At 41.1% G+C, this 27,258-nt stretch overlaps 1 protein-coding gene across 3 annotated transcripts in view; it reads left to right on the top strand.

Moving 5' to 3' along the window:
• Nucleotides 1–27,258, top strand: part of tmem65 (transmembrane protein 65) — a 108,958-nt gene that overhangs the window by 22,777 nt on the left and 58,923 nt on the right. For 2 of the 3 annotated variants that reach the window (XM_059970455.1, XM_059970448.1), the window contains exons 2-4: nt 1,218–1,289; nt 19,498–19,542; nt 24,606–24,673. In XM_059970455.1, coding sequence (XP_059826438.1) covers nt 1,218–1,289; nt 19,498–19,542; nt 24,606–24,673 — 185 coding nt within the window. The remainder of the gene's footprint in view (nt 1–1,217; nt 1,290–19,497; nt 19,543–24,605; nt 24,674–27,258) is intronic. The other variant, XM_059970462.1, reaches the window with a different exon arrangement.

Genomic DNA, 27,258 nt, shown 5'->3' with positions numbered 1-27,258 from the left:
TTTACTGTTGCTTTGCTCACACTTGAGTGCTCAGTGGTGGGTGCCGATGCTTTTTTTTTGCCAGTGAGGGGAGGGGGGATTGTTGCTTGCTGCCGCTTACGCATGGTGGGGGGAGCTGGGGGGGGGGACTTTGGGGTTCTAACATTTAACTGTCGTTCATTCTTTGGGGCATTCCTCTTTTCATGGATGGTTGTGAAGAAAAGGAATTTCAGGATGTATATTGTATACATTTCTCTGACATTAAATTGTACCTTTCATCCTTTGAACTAGTGATGTTCCTCAGGGTTCAGTATTGGGACCACTACTATTCACATTGTTTGTCAGTGATTTAGATAATGGAATTAATGGCTTTGTGATTGATAGCATTATAATTGACAGCTAGCAGCTATACACAATGCACATGCCATTCACTTAATTTTAACTAATTATGAATCATTGAAGTCCTCCATCTATCACTCTGAAGAGAAATTGACGATCACAGCACTGGAAGAATCAGTGCACTTATTTTGTCGACGCCTAAAAATTAATTGTAATAATCACTCCATATTGTACTTGTTAGCTAGGAAACAAGACAATAGTGAGATGTGATGAACAATACGTCCTTTTCTCCAGACAAGATCTTGAATGTGCTAATACAACGGCCGCTTTATTAGGTACACCTGTACACCTCATTAATACAGATCTAATAAGTCAATTGCGGTGGCAATTTAATACATAAGAGCAGTCAGACATGAGCAAGAGGTTCAAGTGTTGTTCAGACCAAACATCAGAATGGGGAAGAAATGTGACTTTGACTGTGGAATGATTGTTGGTGCTAAATGGGATGGGATTTTCCTCTCGAGTTGTGAAAAACCTCCACTGAGTAGCAGTTCTGTGGGTACAAACACTTTGTTAATGACAGAGGTCAGATCAACTGGTTCAAGCTGACTGGAAGGTAACAGTAACTCATCTAACCACACGTTGGTGTGCAGAAAATCATCTCCCAATGCACAACTCCTTGAACCTTGAAGTGAATGAGCTACAACAGCAGAAGACTACACTGGGCTGCACACCTGTACCTGATAAAGTGGCTCTGAGCACTGTGTTGCACCTCTGATTAGAGGGATGAAATGTATGGGTGCTGTGGCGAGTTATTTCATTAACCTTTGAGAAATGCATTGGGTATGTACCTCCACGTCGAATGGTTCATAATGAGGTGCTTCTATTTAAATTTATAGCAAGCCCTGGACACCGCTACCCTAAAGCCCAGATTGCCATAAGTGGGAAATGGAGTGAGCAGGCAGCTGCAGGTGATGCTGGATGCTTTGTTGTATGTTGGTGTACCTGTACAAGCCCCAATGGCAGATTGCTGTAGTGCTCTCACCTGCTGTTTTGTTTTATTTTGTAAAGAATTTGTGGTGTTTGTGCAGTTAGAGCTTTGCAGTTGCTTTGTCTTTGTTTTTCTGTGCTGCTCTGGATATCAGAACAGATATTCAGAAGTTTAGTTTGTATATTTTTCTTTCATATTGCTGCGAAGTGAACATTAACTGTTGCCTTGTAACTGTCATAATTATGTGCTACAAATGTGTGTCATAAATAATCTGTCAATATTGCATGTTATGAATTGGTGTAGTTGTGCCTTGGCTTGTGTCTTTATTTTGAGCCTAACATGTTGGATTTGGAAGTACTGTTGCAATTTTCCAAACACATCACACTGATGCAATGAAATCACGCTCTGGTTGTAGGTCAGAGAAGTTTCACTTTGATATACAAGTTCTATAGAGGCTTAGCCTTATCATAGTACACAAAAGTACATAAGCAGGCCCTTTGGCCTGTCTATTTGGTGCCAAATTGTTACTCTGCCTAGTTCCGTGCCCCACACCTGTAGAGTCACAGAGCTACAGTGCAGAAACAGGCACCTTGGCCCATTGCTGTAGGTCATATGAAAGTAGAGACTATTCGACTTTCTGTTGAAACTTCTAGTTGCACATGATTCAGGATAAAACTTGGAGAAGCTATTTTTCATCTCTGCATGTTATATTACAACAGGAAGGAGTTGCTATTTCTAGACATCACTATATTTGGAGTGCGTCTCTGAGAGTAGCCTATTTTTCACAATTATGCATTCAGTGATGTTCAATAATGATGCTGCTCTGTATTTCCAGCATCAACAGAATCTCTCGTCTCAATGACTTTCAAAGGCTTTTACTGCGCCTCCGTACAGCACAGAAAACATGCCATTCGGCCCTTCTAGTCTGTGCCAAAAATTTATTCCGCTAGTCCCATTGACCTGCACTCAGTCCATAACCCTCCAGACCTCTCCCATCCATGTATCCGTCCAATTTATTCTTAAAACTTAAGAGTGAGTGAGCCCACGTCAGATGGCAGCCTGTTCCTCACTCCCATCACTCTCTGAGTGAAGAAGTTCTCCCAAATGTTTACCCTAAACCTTTCCCCTTTCACCCTAAGCCACGTCCTCTCGTATTTATCTCTCCTAATCTAAGTGGAAAGAGCCTACTCGCATTTACTTTGTCTGTACTCCTCATAATTTTGTAAACCTCTATCAAATCCTCCCTCATTATTTTATGCTCCAATCAATAAAGTCCTAACTTGTTCAATCTTTCCCTGGAACTCAACTCCTGAAGACCCGGCAACATCCTAGTAAATCTTCTCTACCCTCTTTCAATCTTACTGATATCCTTCCTATAGTTAGGTGACCAGAACTGTACACAATACTCCAAATTTCGCCTCTTCAGTGTCTTGTACAACCTCATCATAACATCCCAACTCCTATACTCAGTACTTTGATTTATGAATGCCAGGATGCCAAAAGCCTTCTTTACAACCCTGTCTACCTGTGACGCCACTTTCAGGGAATTATGTATCTGAACTCCCAGATCCCTTTGTTCTTCCACACTCCTCAGTGCCCAACCATTTACTGTGTATGTCCTACCTTGATTTGTCCTTCCAAAATGCAACACCTCACACTTGTCTGCATTAAATTCCATCTTCCATTTTCTGGCCCATTTTTGCAGTTGGTCCAGATCCCTCTGCAAGCTTTGAAAGTCTTCCTCGCTGCCTACAACGCCTCCAATCTTAGTGTCATCAGCAAACTTGCTGATCCAATTTACCACATTATCATCAAAATCATTGATATACCACTTTTATAGTTGCACAGCTTGTCATAACAGGTTTGCTTCCCCAGGGCAGCTACCAATTATGGTAATTATAAAAGTGTTGTTGCTTCATGGTTGTCAATAAGCACCTCAAGTGATAGTGTACCATCTCAATGGATGAATAGTAACACACAATTGACTGCTATTTAGTGGTTTACTTTTGCAAACATTTATCGCACACATTGGGCTACTTTGAAGATTTACCTATGCTTAATTTTTCACAACTTGCTGTCTTAACTGGCACTTCATTCAGATGTGAGGTGCCTATGTCTAATGGTCTCGTACCTGATTCTGATTCAACGTTGTGAAATGTCGACTCTGCATTTCCCTCGGCAGCTGATGCCTGATGTTCTACGTTTCTGCAGCATTGTGCTTTTAGCATCTTCCAAACTTGGACAGTACGATAGTCAGTGTTATGTTTTTTGAGTGCCAGTGACCTGGGTTCAATTCTTACTGCTGTGTGTAAAGAGTTTGTATGTTCTCCCCATGACCCTGGTGGTTTCCTCCCACTTTCCAAAGAGGTACAGATTGGTAGGTTAATTGGTTACAATGAGGATTGACTCTCCAGTTTCCTCCTCCTGGTCTATAATCATTTCCTTGGTCTTGCTGACATTGAGTGAGAGGTTGTTGCTGTGGCACCACTCAGCCAGATTTTCACTCTCCCTCCTGTACGCTGATTTGTCACCACCTTTGATTTGGCCTACGACAGTGGTGTCATCAGCAAACTTGAATATGGCATTGGAGCTGTGCTTAGCCATAGTCATAATTGTAAAGCGAGTAGAGTAGGGAATTAAGCACAGAGCCTTGTGAGTGCACGTTTCCTGATAGAGATTGTGGAGGAGGTGGTGTTGCCAATCCAAACTGACTGGTGTCTGTAAGTGAGGAAATAGAGGATCCATTTGCACAAGGAGTTATTGAGGCCAAGTTCTTAAAGCTTATTAATTAGTTTTGAAGGAATGATGGCATTGAATGCTGAGCTTTAGTCGATAAAGAGCATCCTGATATGTGCATCTTTGCTGTCCAGATGCTTCAGGGTTGAGTGAAGAGCCAATGATACTCATTGTAACCAATTAACCTACCAATCTGTACCTCTTTGGAAAGTGGGAAATGCTGGAGAAACGTAGCACATCAGTCAGCAGCTGCCGAGGGAAATGCAGAGTCGACATTTCACAATCCTCATTAGGAGATCAGTGGTGGAGAGGGTCAGCAGCTTTAAATTCCTTGGTGTTATCATTTCAGAGGACCTGTCTTGGGATTACCACGTAAGTGCAATTGTAAAGAATGTACAGCAGTGCTTTAGATCTAAAACTTTGACAAACTTGTGTAGATGTGTAATGGAGAGTATACTGACTGACTGCACCTCAGCCTGGTATTAATGCCTTTGAATGGAAGAGCTTACAAAAGGTAGTGGATACTGCCCAATCCAGCACGGTTAAAGCCTTCTCCACCACTGAGCACATCTACACAGAGGGTTGTCACAGGATAGCAGCATCCACCTCCAGGATCTTCCAGCATCCAGGCCAAGCTCTCTTCTGGCTGCTGCCACCAGAATGAAGTGACAGGAGGTTCAGGATTTACCACCAGGTTCAGAAACAGTTATTACCCCTCCAGGCTCTTAAACTGGAGAAGATAACTTCACTCAACTTCATTTGCCCCATCACTGAACTGTTCCCACAACCTATGGACTCACTTTCAAGAACTCTTGTGTTCTTGATATTTATTGCTTGTTTCTTATTAATATTTTTTTCTTTCATTTTGTATTTGCACAGTTTGTTGTTTTTTGCACACTAGGTATCCACCCTGTTGGTGTGATCTTTCATCGATTTTATTATGGTTGTTGTGTTTATTGAGTCTGTCTGTCAGGGTTGCATATGGTGACATGTATGTACTTTGATAATAAGTTTACTTTGATTTGGGCAGTGCTGGCTCATTGGGCTGGAAAGGTTATTGTGCTGCATCTCTAAATAAGTAAAACAAAAAGTGTGAAAGTAGCAGGATTACTCAAATTGTAAAATAAAGTTTGCTGTCACAAGAATTAAGAATGAAATAGAAACAGATGGTCCCTTGAACCTGCCTGAATATTTTATAAGATGGCTGATCATGCCATCTTAATTTATTAATTTTGCATTTTTGTAACTCACAGTAAATTTTTGTGTACTGCACTGTACACCTACCACAGATCAACAAATTTTGTAACTTGGTTAGTCAAGGCATCAAAGGTTCTTGGGGAAGGCAGAAGAATGGGGTTGAGAGGGATAAGTCATCCGCCATGATGGAATGGCGGAGCAGACTTGATAAGCTGAATGGCAAAAGAAATAACAAGAGATGTGCTGGCATTGGAGAGAGTTCAGAGGAGGTTCACAAGGATGATTCTGGGAATGAAAGGGTTATCATACAAGGAACGTTTGATAGCTCTGTGTCTGTAATCACTGGAATTTAGAAGGATGGGAGGGGAGAGAATCTCAAGAATCCCTTTCAACACTGTAAAGGTTTCAGACAGAGTAGATGTGGAGGGGATGTTTCGCATAGTGTGGAAGTCTAGGACGAGAGGGTCTTGAGTATTGAGTACATGAGTTTTCGAGTTCTTGAAAGGGAATCCATAGGTTGTGGAACCAGTTCAAAGTTTGAGGCAAGTGAAGTTACCCATGCTGGTTCAGGAGCCTGATGGTTGGAGGGTCATAACTGTTTCTGAACATGGTGATATGGAACCTACAGCTCCTGTACCACCTTCCGAATGGCAGTAGATATCCCATTCTCCTACTTATTCCCACAAGACTATAAGACCCTGTAAGACATAGGAGCAGAATATACGCCTCAGGATAGAGGGGCGTATATTTAAAACAGATGCCCTGAAATTTCTTTAGCCAGAAGGTGGTGAATTTGTGGAATTTGTTACCACAGGCAGCTGTGGAGGCCAGGACGAAAGGTGTGTTTAAGGCAGAGCCTAATAGGTTCTTGATTGGGCACAGCATCGAAGGTTACAGGGAGAAGGATGAGGAACATTGGACTGGAACCAATGTCCTAGGGGGAGTGTTATTGTTAAACTAATGTGGCAGGAGGATGGGAACAAGTGCAGAGAGACAGAGCGATGTAAAATGGGGGTAGAAGCAAAAAGTAGTAAGGTGAAAAGTAGAAGTGGCAGGCAGGTAAATCCAGGGCAAAAATCAAAAAGAGCCACTTTTCAACATAATTGTATAAGGGCTAAGAGTGTTGTAAAAACAAGCCTGAAGGCTTTGTGTATCAATGCGAGGAGCATTCGTAACAGGGTGGATGAATGAATGTGCAGATAGTTATTAATGAATATGATATAGTTGGGATCACAGAAACATGGCTCCAGGGTGACCAAGGATGGGAGCTCAACATCCACGGATATTCAATATTCAGGAGGGATAGACAGGAAAGAAAAGGAGGTGGGGTAGCATTGCTGGTTAGAGAGGAGATTAACGCAATAGAAAGGAAGGACATTAGCCTGGAGGATGTAGAATCGATATGGGTAGAGCTGCATAACACTAAGAGGCAGAAAACGCTAGTGGGAGTTGTGTACAGGCCACCTAACAGTAGTAGTGAGGTTGGGGATGGCATTAAACAGGAAATTAGAAATGCGTGCAATAAAGGAACAGTAGTTATAATGGGTGACTTCAATCTACAAAGAAATTGGGTGAACCAAATTGGTAGGGGTGCTGAGGAAGAGGATTTCTTGGAATGTATGCGGGATGGTTTTCTGAGCCAACATGTCGAGGAACCAGCTAGAGAGCAGGCCATTCTAGATTGGGTATTGAGCAATGAGGAAGGGTTAGTTAGCAATCTTGTCGTGTGAGGCCCCTTGGGTAAGAGTGACTACAATATGGTGGAATTCTTCATTAAGATGGAGAGTGACACAGTTAATTCAGAAACAAAGGTTCTGAACTTAAAGAAGGGTAACTTTGAAGGTATGAGACTTGAATTAGCTAAGATAGACTGGCAAATGATACTTAAAGGGTTGATGGTGGATATGCAATGGCAAGCATTTAAAGATAGCATGGATGAATTATAACAATTGTTCCTCCCAGTTTGGCAAATGAATAAACCAGGGAAGGTAGTGCACCCGTGGCTGACAAAGGAAATTAGGGATAGTATCAAGTCCAAAGAAGAAATATATAAATTAGCAAAAAAAAAAACGGCACACCTGAGGACTGGGAGAAATTCGGAGACCAGCAGAGGAGGACAAAGGGCTTAATTAGGAAAGGGGAAAAAGATTGAGAGAAAGCTGGCAGGGAACATAAAAACTGACTGTAAAAGCTATAGATACGTGAAAAGAAAGAATGTAGGTCCTTTACAATCAGAAACAGGTGATTTGATCATAGGGAACAAAGACATGGAAGACCAATTGAATAACTATTTTGGTTCTGTCTTCACTAAGGAGGACATAAATAATCTTCCAGAAATAGTAAGGGACCAAGGGTCTAGTGAGATGGAGGAACTGAGGGAAATACATGTTAGTAGGGAAGTGGTGTTAGGTAAATTGAAGGGATTAAAGTCAGAGAAATCCCAGAGTGCTTAAGGAAGTAGCCCAAGAAATAGTGGATGCATTAGTGATAATTTTTCAAAACTCCTTAGATTCTGGATTAGTTCCTGAGGATTGGAGGGTGGCTAATGTAACCCCACTTTTTAAAAAAGGAGGGAGAGTGAAACCGGGGAATTATAGACCGGTTAGTCTGACATTGGTGGTGGGGAAAATGCTAGAGTCGGTTATCAAAGATGTGATAACAGCACATTTGGAAAGCGGTGAAATCATCGGACAAAGTCAGCATGGATTTGTGAAAGGAAAATCATGTCTGACGAATCTTATAGAATTTTTTGAAGATGTAACTAGTAGAGTGGATAGGGGAGAGCCAGTGGATGTGGTATATTTAGATTTTCAAAAGGCTTTTGACAAGGTCCCACACAGGAGATTAGTGTGCAAACTTAAAGCACACGGTATTGGGGGTATAGTATTGATGTGGATAGAACATTGGTTGGCAGACAGGAAGCAAAGAGTTGGGAGTAAATGGGACCTTTTCAGAATGGCAGGCAGTGACTAGTGGGGCACCGCAAGGCTCAGTGCTGGGACCCCAGTTGTTTACAATATATATTAATGATTTAGATGAGGGAATTAAATGCAGCATCTCCAAGTTTGCGGATGACACGAAGCTGGGCAGTGGTGTTAGCTGTGAGGAGGATGCTAAGAGGATGCAGGGTGACTTGGATAGGTTAGGTGAGTGGGCAAATTCATGGCAGATGCAATTTAATGTGGATAAATGTGAGGTTATCCACTTTGGTTGCAAGAACAGGGAAACAGATTATTATCTGAACAGTGGCTGACTAGGAAAAGGGGAGATTCAATGAGACCTGGGTGACATTGTACACCAGTCATCGAAGGTGGGCATGCAGGTACAGAAGGCAGTGAAAAAGTTAAATGGTATGTTGGCATTCATAGCAAAAGGATTTGAGTACAGGAGCAGGGAGGTTTTACTGCAGTTGTACAAGGCCTTGGTGAGACTAGAATGTTGTGTGCAGTTTTGGTCCCCTAATCTGAGGAAAGACATTCTTGCCATAGAGAGAGTACAAAGAAGGTTCACCAGATTGATTCCTGGGATGGCAGGACTTTCATATGAAGAAAGACTCAGCTTATACTCACTGGAATTTAGAAGGTTGGGGGGGGATCTTTGAAACGTATAAAATTTTAAAGGGATTGGACAGGCTAGATGCAGGAGGATTGTTTCCGATGTTGGAAGTCCAGAATGAGGGGTCACAGTTTAAGGATAAAGGGGAAGCCTTTTAGGACCGAGATGAGGAAAATCTTCTTCACACAGAGAGTGGTGAATCTGTGGAATTCTCTGCCACAGGAAACAGTTGAGGCCGGTTCATTGGCTATAGTTAAGAGGAAGTTAGATATGGCCCTTGTGGCTAAAGAGATCAGGGGGTATGGAGAGAAAGCAGGTACAGGGTTCTGAGTTGGATGATCAGCCATGATCATACTGAATGGCAGTGCAGGCTCGAAGGGCCGAATGGCCTACTCCTGCACCTATTTTCTATGTTTCTATGAAGGGATAAAGGCATCAACCGTGATTGAATGGTGAAGCAGACTTGATGGGCCAAATGGCCTAATTCTGCTCCTATGTTTTATGGTCTCTTGGTGTTAATTACAGAACCTCAATTTCAGCTCTCATTTCTTCAGATATTTTTTAATGAGTTTTTTTCTTGTCCATATCCATTACATATGAGGTGGTATTTTGATCAGTATAATGAAAATATGTTAATTTTGCAACCATACTTGTTCTCCATTTGCCCTCTATCTGATTTGGTTTATTTTATAATTCTTTTTGTATTTCAAAATGGGTCATTTATTTTTAAGTTACATTTGCATATTTTTCATTTTTTCCCTCTACAGAAATGCTAATTCTTTTCCTGTTGAAATGCCTTTGACCTGTTAACATATTCCCTCAGGAGTTCTATATTTCTAGCACTTTGTTATTTTTCCACTTCGTTTTTATATTATATATCCCATTTGACTGTTATTAAGTTTGTTTATCTTAAACATTTTCTCAGCACAGTCACGACACATTTCACTGTATGCTTCAATGTTCTAATGTAGATGAGACAAAAGCTAATCTTCCAACTCTCCAACATTAAAGCTGCTCTGCCTCTTGAGCATTATACTATTTTTTTTTAGCTTCTCCACATTTTAAATTAACATCAGACTGTTAATAATTTTGTGTCTTTGTAATTTTTGCAGCACTTTCTCTGGACCATTACCATGCATTTCAGATAATTGGAATCAGAATCGGCTTTATTAGCATTGAAATTTGTTGTTTTGAGGTAGGAGTACAGAGCAATACATCAAATATGCTATAAATGGCAAAAAGAAATGTATATAAAAAATTAAATAGTTCAAAAAGTGACCAAAAATAGTGAGGTAGTGTTAATGGGTTTATTGTCCGTTCAGAAATCTGATGGGGGAGGGGAAAAAGCTGTTGCTAAAGTATTGAGTGTAGCTCTTGCCTGAAGGTAGTACTGAGAAGGGGACATGCCTGTGTGTTGGGGGTCCGTAATGATGGATGCCACCGTTTGAGTTATCACCTTTTTAAGATGTCACTGTATGCTTCGATGTGCATGTGACAAATAAAGCAAAACTTCTTTTCTTCACTATTCAAAAAGCTGCTGCTTTCTCCTGAGCATCAGACTTTACCTCCACACTTTTTAAGCTTCTCTGCATTGAACAGATTTTGAATTTGTCTCTTTGTAACCCATGTGTCCAACAAAGTTTGTTTCTTTTACACTGTTACATTGTCCTTTTTTTTTAAAAAAAATCTGTTCCATTCTTTTTTCAAATAGGGTTTCCATAGATGCTGTCTGACCTGCTGAGTTCCTCCAGCATTTTATGTTAGTTGGTCAAGAAACCATTAAATCTGTTCATAAATTCAATGCAGAAATTTTTTGAGGTATATTCATTCAAAAACATGCACACCAGGTTATGTTTACGAGTGTTACATAGATTAACTCATTACTCTAAATTACCACTTTTGGCTTTCAATGGTAATTCATCAAATGTTTCTCAACCTACAACCTTCCATTGTCTCATATCTACAGAAGAATGTAACTTGGTCCATCAAAGTCCAAAATTAATTTATTATCAAAGTACATATATCTCATCATATGTGATTCATTTTCTTGCAGGCATTCATGGTACAACAAAGAAATACAATACATTCAATGAAAACTTGCATACAAAGACTGACAAACAACCAATTTGCAATTAAAAACTGTAAATAAATAGTATTGAGTACATGAGTTTTCGAGTTCTTGAAAGTGAATCCATAGGTTGTGGAACCAGTTCAAAGCTGAGGCAAGTGAGGTTACCCATGCTGGTTCAGGAGCCTGATGGTTGGAGGGTCATAACTGTTTCTGAACCTGGTGATGTGGAACCTACAGCTCCTGTATCTCCTTCCCAAAGGCAGCAGCAATCCCATACTCCTACTTATTCCCACAAGACTGTAAGACATAGGAGCAGAATTAGTCCATTCAGCCCATCGGCTCTGCTCCACCATTTCAACATGGCAGATTTATTATCCCTCTCAACTCCATTCTCCTGCCGATCCCTGAAACCTCCACAGATTCATCCTCCTCCTCATCTCTGTTCTAAAGGGGCATCCTTCTATTTTGAGGCTTTGCCCTTTGGTTCCAGACTCTCTCACTATAGGAAACACCCTCTCTATCTAGGCCTTCCGATATTTGATAGGTTTCAATGAGATCTCCCCTTGTTCTTCTAAACTCCAGTGAGTACAGGCCCAGAGCCATAAACGCTCCTCATACGTTAACCCTTTCATTCCCGGAATCATTCTTGTGACCCTCCTGTGGAACCTATCTAACACCAGCCCACTGCTCTATTCTCTCTACACCCATGATGGATCAGCTGGTTGAGAGGTGTTGCGGCAGCAACCTTGCAGTCCATGTCAGTAAGACCAAGGAATTGATTGTGGATTTTAGGAAGAGAAGTCAAGGGAACGACATCAGTCCTCATCGAGGGATCAGCATTGGAAAGGGTGACCAGTTTCAGTTCCTGGGGGGGGGGGGGCAACATCTACAGCATATTGATGTAATTACAAAGAAGACATAACTGCGGCTATATTTCATTAGGAGTTTGAAGTGAATTGGTATGTCATCAGAGACATTTGTGGATTTTGACAGATGTACCATGGAGAGCATTCCAACTGGTTACATCAGCATCTGGTATGCAGGGGCCATTGTGCAGTATTGTAAAAAGCTGCAGGAAGTTGTGAATTCTGTTGGTTCCATCTTGTGTACTAGCCTCCCCAGCATTGAGGACACCTTCAAAAGACGATGCCTCAAAAAGGTGGCATCTACCATTAAGGACCCCCACTACCCAGGAAATCCCTCATTGGTACCATCATGGAGTTACAGGAAGCTGAAGACACACACTATTAAACCTGATTCTGATGACCCTGACCTCTTGCATCAAAAAAGCTGAGAGAATAATCAGGGTCTCCCTTCAATCCATTAGAGATATTTATTAGGGGCGCTGCATATGCAGGGTCCTTAGCAGTGTCAATGATCCCTCCCATCCACCCAGAAGTCTCTTTGATCCCCTACCATCAGGCAGGGGGTACCGTAGCATTAGAGCAAGAGCTGTTAGGATGGCAAACAGCTTCTTCATCCACGCTGTAAGAGTAGTGAATGTCCTGCCACCACCTGGTCTCGTCATGTCTGAAGGTCAGTAGTGTTATACTGTTTACTTTTTAACTTGTATGATATTTGCACCTTATTGTTGATGCATTTGTGTGGTGTGTTGGTTACTGCATTGTGCTTGTTACTGTGTTGTGCACCCTGGTCCGGAGGAACGTTGTCTCATTTGGCAGTATATATATGTATAGTTGAACGACAATAAACTTGAACATGAATACAAACATCACATTTGTCTTCCTTACCCTCAGGTTAACCTTTATGGAATCCTTTGCAAGGGCTCTCAAGCTGCTTTGCACCTCTGAATTTTGTATTTTTTCCTATTTAGAAAATAGTCTACACCTTTACTTCTTCACTAGTCTACTCTATATTCCATCTTCCACTTCTTTGCCTATTCTCCCAGTCTGTCAATATCCTCCTGTAGAATCCGTTTCCTTAACACTGCTTGTCCTCCTCCACCTATCTTCATACAGTCCACAAACTGGGCCAAATATCCATCAATTCCATCATCCAAAAATCATTGACATATATCTTGAAAAGAGGTGGTCCCAACAAAGACCCCTATGGAATACTGCTAGTCACAGGCAGCCAACTAGAAAAGGCTCCCTTTATTCCCTCTCTTTGCCTCCTGCCAGTCAGCCAGTCTTCTATCCATGCTGGTATCTTTCCTACAATTCCATGGGCCCTTGTTAAACGGTCTCATGTGCGGCACCTTGTCAAAGGCCTTCTGAAAATCCAAGTAGACAACGTCCACTGGCGCTTCGTTGTCTATCCTGTTTGTTATTTCCACAAACAGATTTGTCAGGTAAAATTTCCCCTTAAGGAAACCTTACTTGTCTATTTTATCATGAGCCTCCAAATACCCTGAAATTTTATCCTTAGAAATCGATTCCAACATTTTCCCAATCACTGGTCTGGCTAACTGGCCTTTAACTTCCATTATCTGCTTCTCTCCCCTATTCCTTTATTCTCTTGTGCTCATCAACCTCATTCTAATACTCCTATCCCAATCTAGTTCAAGTTTACTTGTCATTCAACTGTACATGAATACCCATGAGTATACCTTATATGTAATTTAGGGTAATTAGCTAGTCTATTCAGCACCCAGTTTCAGTTGCTGCATGTCATGTTCCTTGGCATATTTTTGCTTTAACATATATTTTAAAAGTTCTGCATTGAACCTATGAGTTGAAGCGGTTCTTCAGCAACACACACACAATGCTGGAGGAACTCAGTAGGTCGGGCAGCATCTATGGAGAGGAACAAACAATCAACGTTTTAAGTCCAGATCTTTCATCAATTCACCGGTTCCTCTACACTTTTGTTTGTGTTGCTGTACATTTCTATATATTGCAGGGAGTGTGTCTGAAATTTTTCTATGAGTAAACTTTGGGTGATGTCTCCCACCTACCCAACCCTCATTTGCTTTCGCCCATCCCCTGTTAGCTTGTACTCCTTCCTCTCTTCTGACCTTTTTCTGACTTCTTCCCCCTTCTCTTGTGTTTTTGAAATGGTTCTTACTTTCATTGCTCTTCCTGTATCACTGCCAACACCCCAGACAATCTTGTTGTGTGTAACCTTTTAATTTAAACTGCAGTCAATTCCAGATGCTGTTGTAGCAATTAATGTTCTGATATTGAAACAATAGAGCGAATATTGAAATTGGAATTTCTGCTATTGAGATTGATCTTTTAGCCACATGCCCAGTGGTATTGGTCTCTAAAGCTGGCCATAAAAACAACCTATTTTAACATTTCCCCCTAAAGGTATTAACTTCATTTCTTCATTTTTGCCTCTGAATACAAAGATTTGTCTTTAATCAGTATCAGAATTCCCTCATCGTGATGTACTCTTTATGCACAATTTATTTCATATCAATACTTCAACCTCACACTTTATATTATATATTGCTTTAATCTTTAGAATATCTAAATGTTGTTTGCTGTTGTATGTCTGACAGTCAAACACCAGAAAATTCATAACACATTTAAATGCGTATGGTGAGTAAAGTTGATCCTTTAGTACCTTTCTCTTGAGTACAGTGTTTAGTTATACTGGTTACATTGCACTCCCTTTGTAAAACAAAATGCTACTCCTTAGACCTGTACATTGTTTGTTAATGCAAATGTTGAGCAATTTTTGGCCCTTATCTAAGAAAAGACATGCTGGATTTGGAGAGCATCCAGAGGAGGTTCATGAGTGTTGGAAGTGTCAACATCTGAGGAGTGTGTGGCGGCTCTGGGACTGTACTCACTGCAGTTTAGAAGAATTGTGTGGGGGTGGTTTCATTGAAACATATTGAATGGCCTAAATCGAGTGGATGTGGAGAGGATGTTTATCGTAGTGGAATCGAGTGGATGTGGAGAGGATGTTTATTACAGTGGAATCGAGTGGATGTGGAGAGGATGTTTATTACAGTGGAATCGAGTGGATACGGAGAGGATGTTTATCGTAGTGGAATCGAGTGGATGTGGAGAGGATGTTTATTACAGTGGAATCGAGTGGATGTGTAGAGGATGTTTATCGTAGTGGAATCGAGTGGATGTGGAGAGGATGTTTATTACAGTGGAATCGAGTGGATGTGGAGAGGATGTTTATTACAGTGGAATCGAGTGGATGCGGAGAGGATGTTTATTACAGTGGAATCGAGTGGATGCGGAGAGGATGTTTATTACAGTGGAATCGAGTGGATGCGGAGAGGATGTTTATCGTAGTGGAATCGAGTGGATGTGGAGAGGATGTTTATTGTAGTGGAATTGAGTGGATGTGGAGAGGATGTTTATTGTAGTGGAATCGAGTGGATGCGGAGAGGATGTTTATTACAGTGGAATCGAGTGGATGTGGAGAGGATGTTTATTACAGTGGAATCGAGTGGATGCGGAGAGGATGTTTATTACAGTGGAATCGAGTGGATGTGGAGAGGATGTTTATCGTAGTGGAATCGAGTGGATGCGGAGAGGATGTTTATTACAGTGGAATCGAGTGGATGTGGAGAGGATGTTTATTGTAGTGGAATCGAGTGGATGTGGAGAGGATGTTTATTGTAGTGGAATCGAGTGGATGTGGAGAGGATGTTTATTACAGTGGAATCGAGTGGATGTGGAGAGGATGTTTATTGTAGTGGAATCGAGTGGATGCGGAGAGGATGTTTATTACAGTGGAATCGAGTGGATGCGGAGAGGATGTTTATTACAGTGGAATCGAGTGGATGTGGAGAGGATGTTTATTGTAGTGGAATCGAGTGGATGTGGAGAGGATGTTTATTACAGTGGAATCGAGTGGATGTGGAGAGGATGTTTATTACAGTGGAATCGAGTGGATGCGGAGAGGATGTTTATTACAGTGGAATCGAGTGGATGTGGAGAGGATGTTTATTGTAGTGGAATCGAGTGGATGCGGAGAGGATGTTTATTACAGTGGAATCGAGTGGATGTGGAGAGGATGTTTATTACAGTGGAATCGAGTGGATGTGGAGAGGATGTTTATTACAGTGGAATCGAGTGGATGCGGAGAGGATGTTTATTGTAGTGGAATCGAGTGGATGTGGAGAGGATGTTTATTACAGTGGAATTGAGTGGATGTGGAGAGGATGTTTATTGTAGTGGAATCGAGTGGATGTGGAGAGGATGTTTATTGTAGTGGAATCGAGTGGATGCGGAGAGGATGTTTATTACAGTGGAATCGAGTGGATGCGGAGTGGATGTTTATTACAGTGGAATCGAGTGGATGTGGAGAGGATGTTTATTACAGTGGAATCGAGTGGATGTGGAGAGGATGTTTATTACAGTGGAATCGAGTGGATGTGGAGAGGATGTTTATTACAGTGGAATCGAGTGGATGTGGAGAGGATGTTTATTACAGTGGAATCGAGTGGATGTGGAGAGGATGTTTATTACAGTGGAATCGAGTGGATGTGGAGAGGATGTTTATTACAGTGGAATCGAGTGGATGTGGAGAGGATGTTTATTACAGTGGAATCGAGTGGATGTGGAGAGGATGTTTATTACAGTGGAATCGAGTGGATGCGGAGAGGATGTTTATTACAGTGGAATCGAGTGGATGCGGAGAGGATGTTTATTACAGTGGAATCGAGTGGATGCGGAGAGGATGTTTATTGTAGTGGAATCGAGTGGATGCGGAGAGGATGTTTATTACAGTGGAATTGAGTGGATGTGGAGAGGATGTTTATTGTAGTGGAATCGAGTGGATGTGGAGAGGATGTTTATTGTAGTGGAATCGAGTGGATGCGGAGAGGATGTTTATTGTAGTGGAATCGAGTGGATGTGGAGAGGATGTTTATTACAGTGGAATCGAGTGGATGCAGAGAGGATGTTTATTGTAGTGGAATCGAGTGGATGCGGAGAGGATGTTTATTGTAGTGGAATCGAGTGGATGCGGAGAGGATGTTTATTGTAGTGGAATCGAGTGGATGCGGAGAGGATGTTTATTACAGTGGAATCGAGTGGATGTGGAGAGGATGTTTATTACAGTGGAATCGAGTGGATGTGGAGAGGATGTTTATTACAGTGGAATCGAGTGGATGTGGAGAGGATGTTTATTACAGTGGAATCGAGTGGATGCGGAAAGGATGTTTATTACAGTGGAATCGAGTGGATGTGTAGAGGATGTTTATCGTAGTGGAATCGAGTGGATGCGGAGAGGATGTTTATTACAGTGGAATCGAGTGGATGCGGAGTGGATGTTTATTACAGTGGAATCGAGTGGATGTGGAGAGGATGTTTATTACAGTGGAATCGAGTGGATGTGGAGAGGATGTTTATTACAGTGGAATCGAGTGGATGTGGAGAGGATGTTTATTACAGTGGAATCGAGTGGATGTGGAGAGGATGTTTATTACAGTGGAATCGAGTGGATGTGGAGAGGATGTTTATTACAGTGGAATCGAGTGGATGTGGAGAGGATGTTTATTACAGTGGAATCGAGTGGATGTGGAGAGGATGTTTATTACAGTGGAATCGAGTGGATGTGTAGAGGATGTTTATTACAGTGGAATCGAGTGGATGCGGAGAGGATGTTTATTACAGTGGAATCGAGTGGATGCGGAGAGGATGTTTATTACAGTGGAATCGAGTGGATGTGGAGAGGATGTTTATTACAGTGGAGGAATCGAAGACCAGAAAGAACAGCCTCAGAATACAGGGGCAATCGATTCTCAAATCGGTTAACTGAACCTCTCTTTGTGCTCGCCATTGCCTTTTACAGTTTAAGATTGTTCATAGAGCCCATTTGTCTAAATCTAAATGATCTCAATTTTACCCTAACATTAGTCCGCCTTGTGATAAATGCAAAAGGGGCGAGGCCTCTCTCATCCATATGTACTGGTTTTGTCCTAGCTTGGAGAAATTTTGGAAAGATGTCTTCATAACGTTATCGTATATTCTGAATCACCGCCTAGAACCAAACCCTTTAATTGGTTTGTTCGGTTTCTGGGGCGAGACAGATTTACGTCTGAGTTCGACCAAATGCCGAATATTATCCTTTGCCTCTCTCCTGGCTAGATGTTTAATCCTCCATAGATGGAGAGATGTTGCCCCGCCCACGCATGCTCAATGGCTTAATGATATTATGGCCTGCTTAGACCTTGAAAAAATTCATTATTCAGTTCTTAATTCGGGTTTAATGTTCCATAAGGTCTGGGGACCTTTTATTGAGTACTTTCATAACCTTCCTCTTAACTAAGGTTTTTTTTTACAGTCCCTTGCTTTCAGCTCCTTTTTCTTTTGGTAGTAGGCATTAATGTCTTCTGTTGCTAAGTGTATTTACAGTTTTAGGGGTTTGATTGTCCTGATTTATATTTTCTATGTTGTGTTGTGGTTGGTCTGGAGTTTTTTTTGTGTTGCGGGGCTTGGGGAGGGTACTAATTTTACTTGTCTTCAATTTGGGTGCTTTTTCAATTATCTTTCTTTGTATCATATTGTTATTGTATGTTTATTTTTGCACTATCAACGTTCTTCATTTTGATCTGGGTTTTTTAATCTGTAGTTATGTAGAAAATGTATAAAAAATTAATAAAAAGAAACTTTACAGCAACAGTACAATAAAATACATGATAAATATATATATATAAAAATACAGGGGCATCCATTTAGAACAGAGATGCAGGGAAATTACTTTCGTCAGAGGGTGTTAAATCTGTGGAACTTGTTACCAAAAGCCCTGTAGAGGCCAAGTTATTGGGTGCATTTAAGGCAGATATAGATAGGTCCTTGTTTAGCCAGGGGATCAAAGGGTATGGAGAGAAGGCAGGGGAGTAGGGATGACTGGAAGAATTGGATCAGCCCCTGATTGAATGGCAGAGCAGACTCGATAAGCCAAATGTCTTTCTTCTGCTCTTATATCTTGTGTTCTAATTTATTTGGTCAGTGAGCAGTGCATCTGTAGAATTCATTGCCACAGATGGCTGTGGAGGCCAAGCCATTCATTATATTTAAAGTTGAGGCTGATAGATTTTTGATTAATCAGAGTGTCAAAGATTATGGGGAGGAGGAGAATGCAGTTGAAGGGATAATAAATCAGCCATGATGGAATAGCAGAGCAGACTCAATGGGCTGAATGGCCTAATTCTGCTCTTGTGTCTTGCGTTCAGGTGATGAAGTAAGAAGCTGGAAGGTGATAGGTGGAAAAGGTAAAGGGAATGTTAGGAAAAGAGAATGGACCATAGGAACAAGGGAAGGAGGAGGGGACCCAGAGGGAGGTGATGGGTAGGTGAGAAAAAAGGGGTAAGAGGGGAATCAGAATGGGGAATAGAAGAAGAGGGAGGTGCAGGAGGTGGAAATTACTGGAAGTTAGAGAAATTGATGTTCATGCCATCAGGTTGGAGACTATCCAGACAGAATGAGATGTTGCTCCTCCAATCTGAGAGTAGCCTTGTCGTGGCAGCTGAGGAAGACGTGGACCAACATGTTGGAATGGGAAGAGGAATTAAAATGTGTGACCACTGGCTTATCCTGCCTGTGGCAGACAAAATGAAGATGCTTGACAAAGCGGCCCCCAAAACTACTTAGGATCTTGATGATGTAGAGGAGGAGCACTGGATTTAATGGTAATAGTTTTTTTTCAGGAAAATTATACTGTTGTAAGCATTTCCTCTTTCTCTTTGCAGGAGAAATGCAAGTTAGCCCTCCATCATCAGCACAGCAGAGATACGGTAATGTAATTGTTTTATAAGCATGTCCTTTCAAAAGTTTAGTGGTTACCGTATGCTTGCAAGTTATTAATACTGAATGAACCATGCTCAACAGAGCAATGGGTACAAATTTTGAGACCAGAAGACTATAACGTATAGGCATATATTAGGTCATTCAGCTCATTGAGTGCGCTATGTCATTCCATCATGGCTGATTTATTATCCCTTTCAATCCCATTAGTCATAATCAAAGAATGCTACAGCACACAAACAGGCACTTCAGGCCATCTAGTCCATTCTGAACCATTAATCTACCTAATCTCATTGACCTGCACCGAGACCATATCCCTCCCTGTACCTATCCTAATAGCTCAAATGAATTTGAATTAGAAACATAGAAAACCTACAGCGCAATACAGGCCCTTCGGCCCACGAAGCTCAGCTGAACATGTCCTAACCTTAGAATTACCTAGGGTTACCCATAGCCCTCTATTTGTCTAAGCTCCGTGTACCTATCTAGGAATCTTTTAAAAGACTATCATTTCCACCTCCACCACCACCGCTGGCAGACCATTCCACACACTCACCAGTCTCTGCGTGTTTGAAAAAACCTTGCCCCGACATCTCCTCTATACCTACTTCCAAGCACCTTAAATCTATGCCCTCTTGTGCTAGCCATTTCAGCCCTGGGGGAAAAAGTCCCTGACTATCAAGTGGGGTCTGACCAGGGTCCTACATAGCTGCAACATTACCTCTTGGCTCATAAACACAATCCCACCCTTGATGAAGGCCTTCTTAACCACAGAGTCAACCTGCGCAGCAGCATTGAGTGTCCCATGAACTCGGATCCTAAGATCCCTTTGATCCTCCACACTGCTAAGAGTCTTACCATTAATACTATATTCTGCCATCATATTTGACCTACCAGAATGAACCACTTCACACTTATCTGGGGTGAACTCCATCTGCCATTTCTCAGCCCAGTTTTGAATCCTATCAATATCCTGCTGTAACCTCTGACAGCCCTCCACACTATCCACAACACCCCCAATCACAAAGGGAAGGGTCCCTGAGGCACACCACTGGTCATCGACCTCCATGCAGAATATGATCCATCTACAACCACTCTTTGCCTTCTGTGGGCAAGCCAGTTCTGGATCCACAAAGCAATGTCCGCTTGGATCCTATGCCTCCTTACTTTCTCAATAAACCTTGCATGGGGTACCTTATCAAATGCCTTGCTGAAATCCATATACACTACATCTACTGCTCTTCCTTCATCAATGTGTTTAGTCACATCCTCAAAAAATGTAATCAGGCTCATAAGGCACGACCTGCCTTTCACAAAGCCATGCTGACTACTACTAATCATATTATGATTTGAATTGATTGACTTTGTTACTTACATCCTTCATATACATGAGGAATAAAAATCTTTGTTACATCTCTGTCTACCTGAAAGCCTTTCTTAACCATTTAGGGATCAAACAGGTGATTGTGTATGCACTCAGATTTTGGCCAGCTCAGGGAAGGGCAACCAAGGGAGGAAGCACATGAAATCAGAGAGAATGTGCAAACTCCACAGAGAGAGATCACAAGGTCAGGATTGAACCTGGCTCCGAGGAGCTGTGAGGCACTGGTGGTACTAACTGCACCAATTTGCCAGTAATGTTCATGGCTTGTGAACAAATAATAACAGAAGATCCATCTGAGTGATAATACAGGACATTTTTGCGCCACTTTTCACTTTAGCCTAAAATTTCCATTTTCAGCGGAGAAAAAAAGCAGGATTTTCTTTCTGCACTTTCATTCTCTTCCATCAGAATCCATGAAGCAGAGTCACTTCACTGCATTGGTGGGTAGAGGAGAAACTATTGGCCAGCTGGGAAGGATAATTATGGATTATCGCTCTGCTTCCCAAATTACCCCTGAATTTGGTGGCTTGCTCGATAATTCTGAACAGCAGTTAAACTTCTGTGACACTAGTAAGTCCAATGTTACACGAGAGCCCAGGTGGGGATAGCAAAGATCTTCCTTCAAGAACATTACAAGACATTTTATGATTAAATGGTTGTCCAATGATTCAAAATTTATTCCTGTTAAATTTTTGATAAGCAACAGGATGAAAGTTTATGGGAACTGAAGGTTGAGGTAGTTCAGCCATGTTCATTTGATAAGCTAGAGCAAGCTCCTGGGGCCACGTGACCTTTCTGTTCTGTGCTCAGGTGGATTCCTAAGAAGACCAGCAAGTTTCCAATGTAGGAAGAATGTTTTGTCCATTCAATCCCAAACCCTGCACCAGTACTTTGACTCACCTTTCAAAGCAATTATTGTTTGTGGCTACTGCAGTCATGAGGGATCAGTTTGCCTCCGTCATTAGTTGGGATGCCATGGCTCATTGTACAGGATAAAAGAAAACTGGAAGGAAAGGACTAGCTCAAAATGCAATGGAATTGCAGAATCACAGAAGCTCCTGGACATCAAAGGAGCCCATTCAGACTATTGTGCCCATACTGATCAACAAAGAAGGAACCTACCTTCCTGCACTTGTTATAAAGCCCTCTGTGTTACGGTTCTTGCACTACACATCCAAGTCTTAAGGTGATGAGAGTTTCTGCCTCCATCACGTTCTCAGCAAGGGGTGTACTACTGACCTATGAGGGGCCTCATAGGCAATAATATGACAGTCATCAACCACTGTCCTTTTCTCCTTGAATTTAAGCATATTTTAGTTCCAATCTGCCACTCTCCCTTGAATCAGTTTATGGACAGGATGTGACAAGAACAATAATTTGAGAAAGACTTGAACTTACCAGTATCACAGTTTATCAATAAGTGTCCATTTTCTCCAAAGAGACCTTGATCCAGAGTCCATCAAAAACTACAGTCCATAACCCAACACTTGGGTATCTCTCTCAACAGTGAAGGAGAAAGAGAGAGAGAGTGGAAGCTCCCTCTTCCAATATAACAATCTTCTGTGTTGCTTCTCCAAGCCTCTCAAAACAGGAATCAACAATCAATCTGTTTCTCTCTGTCTCCCGAATAAATCGGTCTGAAGGCCTGGTGGAAGAAGCTGTCCCAGATACTGTTGGTCCTGGCTTTTATGCTGCGGTACGATTTCCCAGATGGTACCAGCTACAATGAATTGTGGTTGGGGTGACTCAGGTCCTTAAAGGTCCTTCAGGCCCTGTAAATGTATTGAATAGTGGGAAGTTCACATCTACAGATGCGCTTGGCTGTCCACAACACTCTCAGCAGGGTCCTGCGATTGAGGGAAGTACGGTTACTATACCAGGCGGTGAAGATGCTCTCAATTGTGTCCCTGTAGAAAGTCCTTAGGATTTGGGGGTCCATGCCAAACTTCCTCAACCGTCTGAGGTGAAAGAGATGCTGTTGTACCTTTTTCACCACACAGCTGGGGTGCACAGACCACGTGAGGTCCTCAGTGATGGGGATGCTGAGGAACTTAAAGCTGTTCACCCTCTCAACCCCTGATCCATTGATGTCAATAGGGGTTAGCCCGTCTCCATTCCTCCTTAATCCACAACCAGCTCCTTTGGTTTTGTGACATTGAGGGAGTGGTTGTTTTCTTGACACCACTGTGTCAGGAGTGTTGAAATCAAACCTGTATCCAGTGCTTCCACTGGCAGCTTGTTCCACACTCACCACCCACAGAGTGAAGGGGTTCCCCTTAAACATTTCAACTTTTTCCCTTAACTTATGACCTCTGGTTTACTCTCACCCAATGGAAAAGGCCGGTTTGCATTTATCCTGTCTATGCCACTCATAATTTTATATACCGCTATCAGATCTCCCTTCAATCTTCTACGTTCTAGGAAATGAAATTCTAATCTATTCAACCTTTCCCTATAACTCGGGTCCTCAAGTCACGACAACATCCTTATAAATTTTCTCTGCACTCTTTCAATCTTATTTACATCTTTCCTGTATGTAGGTGACCAAAACTGCACACTAGACTCCAAACTAGACCTCACCAACTTCTTATACAACTTCAACATAACATCCAATCTCTTGTACCTTTATACTTTGAATTATGAAGGCCAATGTGCCAGAAGCTCTCTTCACGACCCCATCTACCTGTGATGCCACATTTAGGGAATTTTGTATCTGTATTCCCAGATTCCTCTGTTCTTCTGCGCTCCTCAGTGCCCTACCGCACACTCAGCTACCCTGGTTGGTTCTCCAAAAATTCAGCACTTGTCTGCATTAACTTTCATGAGCCCATTTTTCCAGCCCATCCAAATCCCACCTCAAGTTTTGATCGTCTTCCCACACTCCAAATCTTGGTATCATCTGCAATTATACTAATCCAGTTAACCACATTATCATCAAGAACACTGATGTAGATGACAAACAGTAAAGGACCCAGCACCGATCCTTGCAATATTCCACTAGTCACAGACCTCTAGCCAGAGAGGCAATTATTGGCAACATATGCTCACGTTTTGGTGGTGAACTTAATAGCGTCATGCTATTAAATATAAATGTATCTCCCATCTGCCAAACAGTTGCCAGACCAGAGTTTTGCAATTTAAAAGATAGATTTTGAGATGAGCAAAGGTAAATTTCCTCTGATGACAAGTGGCACCAGCCACCCTTATATTTCTGTGTTGTGGGGATCAGATTGTGACTTGATCAGATCTCCATTGTGGAAGTACCAAAGTAAACATGAAAGCAGGGAAAGTTAAGAATACAAAATTATAAAGCAATGACAATTGTAAAAAAAAAGCAAATATACTTATACATTTATTTACAATATTAGAATACTCAATTTTTTAGAATGTAAAATTCTAAAGCAATGAAAATTATAAGAAAGCAAATATACTTAAATATTACAATATTGGAGTACTTTCTCTTTCATATTAGGTAATTCAGATGCTAAATTGAATGTTAAATCAGTGTTGAAAAGATTAAGATCTTGAAAGTTACTTGAGTTCCTACTGATATTTTTTGTGTGTGCAACATAGTTGTAATGAGTGACCAGGATTAGCTGTAATATCATATTATTTTGACACATTATTTAGGGAAAAAACCTTTTATACAATTCTGTTTTAATCTTGCAGTGTTTCTTCACAGTGCAATTCCTTTTATTGGGTTTGGCTTCCTGGATAATGCAATAATGATTGTTGCTGTAAGTATTTTTACTTTGCATTTTTGATTTTTTTTTATTGAATTATCTCACTGGTAAGACCACGAGGCACTAAGGAGTATTGCGCTGTTTACGAGTCGGATGAAAGCTTGTCTATAAATGATAGTGCCAGTGCAGAACTATCAGCTCAAGTAAGTGTCCCACCATGTACATACTTTGTGATTAAGAGGTTTTGTAGTGGAGCAATAGATTAAGTGAGTGGGCCAAGCTCTGGCAGATAGAATACAACGTTGGTGAATGTGAGATCATCCACTTTGGAAGGAATAATAGAAGAGCAGATTATGATTTAAATGGTGAAAGATTGCAGCATGCTGTTGTAAAGAGGGACTTGGGAGTGCTTGTTCATGAATCACAAAAGGTTGGCTGGCAGGTGCAACAGGTCATTAAGAGGGCAAACGGAATGTTGGCCTTCATTGCTAGAGGGATTGAATTCAAGAGCAGGGAGGTGATACTGCAACTATACAGGGTACGAGTACTGTGTGCTGATCTGGTCTTCATACTTGAGGAAGGATAGTTGGCAAGAAATAAGCAGTAAGACAATTCAGAGCTGTTTTGTTCACTGTGGTTTCAAGTGTTCAGGCTTGAAGATGCTAGAAATGGCTGGGAGTGAAAATGAAACGATTTCACTACTTCGAACTATAAAGAATTCAAAGGTATTGACAATCATCTTGTATGTTACAATAAAAATCTGGATTTGGAGGACTCAATCATCAATAGCATTGTATGAAAGCTGTCAATATCTCCAGTAGGTGTCTACATTGATTTTGTTCATTGTATACACTGGATGAATTTCTCTGTCAATAACTATTGGGAACTAATGCATAGCTTTATACTACTGTAGTATTCTTGTGTTTCAAATTTGTTCTATATTTCATTTAAATGCATAATTTGTTACTCAGTTTGTCTTTTATACTTTTCAACTTCCATGAAACTTTGGCTAATTGAAGCAGCCGCTTCAATGGGCTAAGATGTACTGGCCCTGATGCGTCCCAATTAACTTGAATCCACTGTACATCGAATATTGTAATTCCCTGTAGTAAATATTTAAAAAATGTATACACGGAATTAGTTTTTAGGCCATGTGCTTATTGACCAGTACTATTAATATTTAATATTTGCTCTTAACCTCCTGCAACAGTTTTCAAATTACTGTGCTGGACTAGTTTATTCAACTTGAAGTTTTTGCCAGTTCACTGATTTTTTTTTCTTCTGAGGTGTGATTGGAAACCAATACTCCCTTGTCTGGTCTGAGTGACTTGGATTTCCAAGTTTGACTGTGTCAATGCACACTTAAAGGCATCTGTCAATTTCACAATGTAATTAGACCAGAATTAGGTCGTTTGTCCCATTGAGTCTGCTCCGCCATTCAATCATGGCTGATCCTGTTTACCATTCCCTAGCCACCTTCTTGTGTCCAATCCAGAACCTATCAAGCTCTACCTTAAATACCCAACGACCTGGCCTCCACGGCTGCCTGTGGTAATAAATTCCACAAATTCATCACCCTCTGGCTAAAGAATTTTCTCTGCATCACGTTTTAAACGAATGCACCTCTATCCTGAAGCTGAGCTGTCTTGTCCTAGACCCTCCCACCATGGGAAACATTATTTCCACATCTACTCTGTCTAGATCTTTCAACATTTAAAAGGTTACAATTAGATTCTACCCCCATCGTTCTAAATATCAGCGAGTGCAGACCCAGAGCTATCAAACGTTTTTTATATAACCCTTCCATTCCCGCAATCATCCTTGTGATCCTCCTCTGAACCCTCTCCAATGCCAGCATATCTTTTCTTAGATGAGGAGCCCAAAACTATTCACAATACTCAAGGTGAGAACGCATAAACTTCCAGAATCTTTTTCAACAGCTATTTTAATAGTATTGCCAAAAAAAGATAGAGACCCTTTAAAACCAACATCATATAGACCTATTTCTTTATTAAACACCAATTATAAAATAATAGCAAAAATCTTATCTAATAGATTATCTAAATGCTTACCAAAATTAGTGCATATGGATCAAACAGGATTTATCAAAAATAGACAATCGGCAGATAATGTAACTCGGTTATTTAGTATAATCCACTTAGCACAAAAGAGGGAGGAAATGAGTGTGGCAGTTGCTTTAGATGCAGAAAAAGTATTTGATAGATTGGAATGGGATTTTTTATTTAAGGTACTGGAAAAATATGGATTAGGAACATCATTTATAAAATGGATTAAAACAAATACTAATCCCAAAGCTAAAGTAGTGACAAATGGTCAAATTTCAACATCATTTCAGTTAACAAGATCAACTAGGCAAGGTTGCCCACTATCACCTGCTTTATTTGTGTTGGCAATAGAACCACTAGCTGAATTAATTAGAATGGACCCAGATATTAAGGGTTTCAGAGTTAATCAGGAAGAATACAAGATTAACTTATTTGCTGATGATGTTCTACTTTATTTAACAGATCCATTACATTCACTGCGCAAATTATCTTATAGACTAGAAGAATATGGGAAAATATCAGGTTATAAAATAAACTGGGATAAAAGTGAAATTTTACCTCTTACTAAAGGAG

Source organism: Hypanus sabinus, chromosome 1 (assembly GCF_030144855.1).
Source record: "Hypanus sabinus isolate sHypSab1 chromosome 1, sHypSab1.hap1, whole genome shotgun sequence".
In the NCBI taxonomy this organism is placed as follows: domain Eukaryota; kingdom Metazoa; phylum Chordata; class Chondrichthyes; order Myliobatiformes; family Dasyatidae; genus Hypanus; species Hypanus sabinus.
The sequence above is the reverse complement of the archived record's forward strand: the minus strand, read 5'-3'. Positions and strand labels throughout refer to the sequence as shown.